The 6,724-nt window shown below is 35.2% G+C and overlaps 1 protein-coding gene across 1 annotated transcript in view; it reads right to left on the bottom strand.

Moving 5' to 3' along the window:
• LOC107654057 (monocarboxylate transporter 9-like) overlaps window positions 1–3,450 on the bottom strand; it is an 8,804-nt gene extending 5,354 nt beyond the window's left edge. The window contains exons 1-4 of the mRNA XM_016440957.1: window positions 2,918–3,450; window positions 2,155–2,374; window positions 1,553–1,696; window positions 598–693 (exon numbers count right to left, since the gene is read on the bottom strand). Of these exons, the coding sequence (XP_016296443.1) occupies window positions 598–693; window positions 1,553–1,696; window positions 2,155–2,359 (445 nt within the window). The 5' untranslated portion in view covers window positions 2,360–2,374; window positions 2,918–3,450. The remainder of the gene's footprint in view (window positions 1–597; window positions 694–1,552; window positions 1,697–2,154; window positions 2,375–2,917) is intronic.
• Window positions 3,451–6,724: the final 3,274 nt, after the last annotated feature.

A 6,724-nucleotide genomic window follows, 5' to 3' on the forward strand; every position in this document is an offset into this window, starting at 1 on the left:
AAGATCATTTTAATCATTATTTTATTGTTTTTTTTTTATTTAGTCATTTTTATATTTGATATTAATAATGATAATTATTATTTAATAATAATAATTAGTAATAATAATTAGAAATAATAATAATAATTATTATTATTATCATCATCTTACAGCCATGTTGATATATATTCAAAAAATGTTTGGCCAAATAGTACAGCCCTACAAGCAAGTGTATTATGAACAATATATTTTTAATCACATTATAAATAACAATTTTTATCAGAAAAATCGCTGTTCTATCCTTAAATCATGCAGCTTTAATATGGCTATATGGCTTAAATATGGCATCCATTTAAATAAATAACTATATTTATAATTTTGCTTTTAGATCTGCCTTTTAGATCGGTATTTCAAATTAGTTATGAAAACTTAAACTCATTATTTATTTATTTTTACTTGCTTTTAAACAGTATTGGAATTCACATATGCTCCATACATGTTGCCTGTTTTTTCTTCTCATATTCGATAAAATTCATAAATAAATAAATGATAAATTAAGCCTAGCATGTCCAAACATTTGACTGGTAGTTTATTATTTTTGACTAATCATATATTTACCTGTTGTAATGATGCCAAGAGCAAGACCGCGTCTCTTGTCAAAATACTGGCATGTGATGGTTACAGTAGCAGCATAAACAAGTCCACAGCCTAGTCCTGTACAATAAAAGTATGAAGTTAAAGACAAGTCAGCAAAAAGGTTCACCTGCTCATAAAATATTTATTATAATCATATAAGCAAATATAATGAAGGTAAACAGATTTAGGAGGAAGCTTAAGCGCAAGACTATCCTCAAATTCTAAATACACTGCTAAACTACAGATTAAGTTAATAATAAATGTATAGTTATGTTATAGGTTTTAATATGCTGATAAATTTGCAGAACTTTGAATGTTTTAGTGAATTTTGAGCAAAATTGTGAAACTAGGTTTTTAGAGATCGACCGATAATCCCTGCTAAACTACAGATTAAGTTAATAATAAATGTATAGTTATGTTATAGGTTTTAATATGCTGATAAATTTACAGAACTTTGAATGTTTTAGTGAATTTTGAGCAAAATTGTGAAACTAGGTTTTTAGAGATCGACCGATAATCGGTTTTATTTTTCCTTACTCAGTTTTGTAATATGTTACATAAATGCTTGATGTGTAGTTCAAGCTTGATGCTAATTAACAGGATGAATCAATTTATTTTGCCTTGTTATCATCATTGTTACTGCTGCTTTTGTTGTCATTAAAAACATGCTATGTAAATAGCGTAAAACATTAAATAAATATCAATTATGCATGTCGGTTATATAAACATACAAATAATTGTCATTGCATTAGTTAAAAAAAAAAAAACAGTATCAGTCAATTTCTAACAATTTGAGCAATTTTCTGTTTAATTTGCCATTATATCGACCATCAGCTTCTGAAAAACGCAAATCAATCAACCACCATTTACGCACAGGTGGCGCAATGACCCAATTTAGAAAAATGAATCTTTCTAAGAGGAAATGTGAGATGCTCACCAACAACAATCCCATAGGAAAATATGAGAAACTGAACATTGGGTGCAAAAGCGCTAAGCATAAGTCCTCCAGAGACCATGACCCCACTGAAGATGGTCACAGGTCTGGCCCCGAAGTTCACAACACAAGCACTGCAGATGGGACCTGTGCAAAAGGAAGAATACATCATCCTGTTAGAGAATGGGGAAACTCGAAATATAATTCAAATCAACAGCTTCTTAAAATGATCAGCTGTAAGCCCAGGCATAGAACATATTTTCTTTTACTACTGACATGGAGGAATAAGAAATAAAAGTACATTTTACATGAAAATACTACGTTTTTATCTCATGGTTAATTTAATATATTTTTTTGTTTAATTGTGAAATTTTACAAGCGATTTTTGAGTGAAAACTTTCTACACCGTTTTTTTTTTTAGTGTACTTTGAAGTTTAATTATGATCGTATGGAGCTGGAAAGCATTACATTCATTGTGGGTAATTGTGTTCCTGCTTAATGTTTACAATGGTATATTTACCAGGAAAAAGGGGGGAAATGCAATGGAAAGCATATGTTTATGCAGAGTAGATTTATTAGGCATAATGCATCTGTTGAAAACTTACTAGCAATGAGTCCGACCCCAGACACGAGAGAGCCGACCCACGCTGTCATGCCTTTGCCGTCCTGGAAGGTGTTTAACCATTCTGGGTAAAGCACCCCCACTGACTGGGGCGAACCGTAGGCCAGGAGCTGACCCATGAAAGAGGCAATCACAATGGCCCAACCCCATCCACCGTCCGGGGCTTGCTTAGTGTTCCGGGCGCTCATGTTTACACTGGGCTCCTGTGGTGAAAAACAAATTTAAAGAAAAATTCTGTTATCATTTAATTTCTTTGCATACATTTTGCACAATGGACCATTTTTATAATGCTTTTCATGTCCTTTTTGGTGCTCAGCAATCTCAGTCTCCATTCAGTTGTATGGAAAATAACTGCTTAGCATTACAAACATGCATTTTTTTTTGTAAGAATGTGCTCTGCATTTTATTCTTAGAAGAAAGTATGTAGCATTTCTACCTCAACCTAACTTGTTACGTAAAGAACAACACCTAGAGGGCAGGATGTGAAATACACGCTGAACCCTACTACTCAAATACTTTTTACTGCTTTATATTCAGCATATATAGTTTTTTCTTTTCTTTTTAGTCTTACACAACGTTATAATTTAAACTGTCGTTTAAAAAATGAAAAGAAAATGAAGGAAAAATAAAGACGTGTTCCATGTAAAGACATGTTTGTGAACTAAAATAGCCAGTATATTACAGAATATTCTATTCAAACAAATGAACATCTCATATTAAGATGAACGAAGTCTTTTGACTCTTACCTCACCGACCGGGAAATGGTGATGATTTCCGTGCTAAATTCAGTTCAGGATGTTGAACTGGCTCTTTGGACAATCCTGCGTTATGATTTGAAATGTCTTGTCATTGTGTCATAATGTGAAATGACCACTATGATCTATATGAATGATTGTGGATGTATTGAGCAGGAACATCCCGGTCTGTCCTTCATCATTGTGCGGTGTGTTCTGCACGAGCTCCGGCTTTTGTTGCCAGGCGTTTGAACCGGTTTGAAGCTGTTCTCGCTGGTCCAGCTTCACATTTCGATGTTCCTCTAACCTCCTTTCTTATGACAATGAACACAGCCTGCCTGCAGTGACAACCCAACATCGATCATTTCCCGTCAACACTTAAAAGACTTTTAGTGACTGTTAAAAATGTAAACGCCATTAATCTGAATTTAAAGGTAGCGTCCTCTCTGTGCAGCGGATGGGTCGTTTTCTGTGACATGGACAAAACTGCGTTTATGGCATTTGCTTAATCTGACTGATTTTCTTTAAATGATTTTTTCACTGTAAATTACATTGTAAACAGATGTCACGTGCATCTCTCTTTGCCCCGTGACTGTGCGCTGCAGTTCCAGTCCAAACCGGTTGATGATGACAATACAGCAGTGACACGTGTTACCGGGATCATCTGCTTGCTTTCACATCTTAAAGGAACCATAGTCTATTTATATTTTTAAAGTGTAGTTAGAATGTTTGTTATAGCACCAAAAAAAAATTTGAAATGAAGTCTGCCATGAATTATTCATCACCATTATGCTGTTTCAAACATATACGATTTTCTTTCTTCCATGGAACACAAAAGAAGATATTTTGGAGAATGTCCGTACAGTGCTTTCACATATATTGAATGTGGAGTGAAAATTATGAAAGTCTCATTGCAAATTTTTAACCTTACTTCAGACTTCCTGTTTCTCACAATCCTGAATTTACATCTCACAATTTTGACTTTTTTCTTAAGATATAAATTTGCAATTGCGAGAAATATCGGACTTGTCAGATAACAGTCGCAATTACCTTTGTTTATTTTGTCTGGAAAAAAAGATCGAATCATGAGGAAAAAGTCAGAATTGCGAGATGTACGCTCAGAATCGCTAGAAAAGTTAGAAATCTGATTTCTATTTCCTTATTCTGACTTTTTCCCCTCAGAATCACGAGTTTATATCTCTAATTCTGTTATTGCAATTCTGAGAAAAAGTCAGAATTGTGAGATAAAAAGTTTACCTAACTTACCTTACACAACTAACTGATTAAACTTACAAGTGACAAGAATTACAAGTATTTTTATATGGTTACAAAAAATGCCTTAATGAAGGTAAATATCAATTAAAGGGGTCATATGATGTTGCTAAAAAGAACATTATTTTGTGTATTTGGTGTAATGAAATGTGTTTATGCGGTTTAAGTTTCAAAAAACACATTATTTTCCACATACTGTACATTATTGTTTCTCCTCTATGCCCCGCCTTTCTGAAACACGTCGATTTTTACAAAGCTCATCAGTCTGAAAAGCGAGGTGTGCTGTGATTGGCCAGCTATCCAGTGCGTTGTGATTGGCCGAATTCCTCAAGCGTGTGACGAAAATGTTACGTCCCTTACCATATTGTGATGCCTGCGGCAACCACATGTGATGACCCCGGGCTGGACTCCGCTTCGTCCACGGTGAAAGCCGATCCGGCGATCCACAGCACGAAGTTGAAGTATTTCCTCAGCGACCAGCACGGATCAGCTCCAGGCATGACGAAGCGATATCGTCCTCTTTTGGAAGGTCAAACAAAGTAGCGACGTAGATATGTGGGGGGGTGTTAGAACGAGCGTTTTAGGTAGGCGTGGTTGACTCTTAACTTTTATAAAGAATATCTCTTTGGATTTGAGACTTTAGTCTTTGCAACTTTACAGATCTTCTTTATGCACCAAGTGCTTGTAACACTTCAACGAGAAAGGAAAAATTGAAATCGCATCATATGACCCCTTTAAGGGGCCAACTATCACCACTTATATGGAAAAGCAACAGGATATTGTGTGAGTGAACTGTATTCTCATGCAGTTTCCTGCTCTTTACTCTCCGTTTTGTGATCACACACATAAACATAAACTTTAAAATGCACATTTGAAATCATCCATCTTCAACAAAGCAGGCCGTTGTGAATCTGCCATTGGGACAGACGCTCATGTTGCATGTTTAAACGGGAATGCACTGCAAAGATAAAGCTCAATACAACAGATTGTGGCAACAAGAAAAACAAAAATATCCCAAGACCAAAAGCTGCCAGAAAAGGTTTCCACACAGTACTCCCACAAAATATCTCACAACGTCTTGAAAATGTTATGTGAATTATGTTGAAACCTTTACTTTGCAACATGGGAAAAATAGTGAGATTGAAGTTGATGTAACAATATCATCTGTTGACAACTGACACAGTGAAGAGGTGGTACATTTGCAATGCAATTCAAAGCATTTATATTTAAGGCATTTAGCAGATGCTTTTATCCAGAGTGACTTAAAAAGTGCTTTAGCTTCATAAAGCAAAGAAATACTTGAAAAGACAGTGCATGGTCATGAGTTTTACACCAATTCAAAATCTTCAGTTAGGATCATCATCATCATTTTAATAACCAAAATAACCATTACATAACGTAGCATGTTCTTGCTTTACAAATGACGCAACGCAAAACTTGTACCTGTTTAAAATAGACCAAAATTTGCATATTAAGGCTTTAATAGTCTGATGTGGGGAAAAGCTAGACGATGCTACATTTAGCAATAGAGTAGTGAGTTAAGGCTCAAAGGTGTCCCATCTGTTAATGATAGCAGTAAAATGAGCAAACATTACATTCATTCGTCAACAGTCTTAAAAACAAAAGTTGGGTGGAGCTGGAAAGGACAAAAAAGTAGCTCTGGTAAAACTGAAAACGGTTGAAACAGATTTGCAATACAACGTAATCTTTTTCTATACAAACACATGAATATTTACAATGACGACAGTACAAAGGTAAACAAAAGTTAAAAAAAAAAACATTCCTGGTTCTTCTGCTCAATCTAATGAATTGTGCTCTCAGAGAATGCATGGTAAAGAATAAAAGATGAAAAGAAAATACAGACACACCCTGTAGTAAATATGAAAAGCACCGATGCCATGCTGCAGCAAAACACAGTGCTGTTTTTGTCAGATATTGTTCAACAACACGGCCTAGTATCCACCTGGCCACAGCTAACCTATCCAAAACAACTGACTTAACCACAATCTAGCTGGTTAGTACCAGGAAATGAATCATTGGTTTACTTTGATCTGCAGGAAATGATAAATAAGAAGTGCTTCCCTTGTGTTCTCTTGTTCCGCGTGTTCAGCTGCATCTCAATTTGCGATTTATTTGGTAACTCTGAGAGAATCCTAAAAAGCTCACCAATGAACTCACAAACACAAACTAGTGGAGGAAACGCTTCAAAAGAGACCCCCATATGCATATTTTCCTTTTTTTTTTGCAAAGCATACAAAAGTCTATTTACACACGCTTTAGCTCACTTCCTTGCACAATTGTTCAAACTCATTCTTATAACTCAGTACATTCTGAAAAAAAAAAAAATCAGTGGTACCAGACACTGTTTAGCAGAAAAGAGCTGCAGGTGTGTTTGTAATAAGAAACCAGACAAACACTCTACGCATACACACACTAGTCTTTTCTAATGTACACCATTTAATGTTTTAAGTGTCTGGCTGAAATATATAAAAAAGCTTTTAGAACCCACCAGGAGGATTAAAGTCTGGCAGATGCCAACAACGCATT

The sequence above is a fragment of the Sinocyclocheilus anshuiensis genome, unplaced genomic scaffold (genome assembly GCF_001515605.1).
Source record: "Sinocyclocheilus anshuiensis isolate Anshui unplaced genomic scaffold, SAMN03320099.WGS_v1.1 scaffold454, whole genome shotgun sequence".
NCBI classification, from domain to species: Eukaryota; Metazoa; Chordata; class Actinopteri; order Cypriniformes; family Cyprinidae; genus Sinocyclocheilus; species Sinocyclocheilus anshuiensis.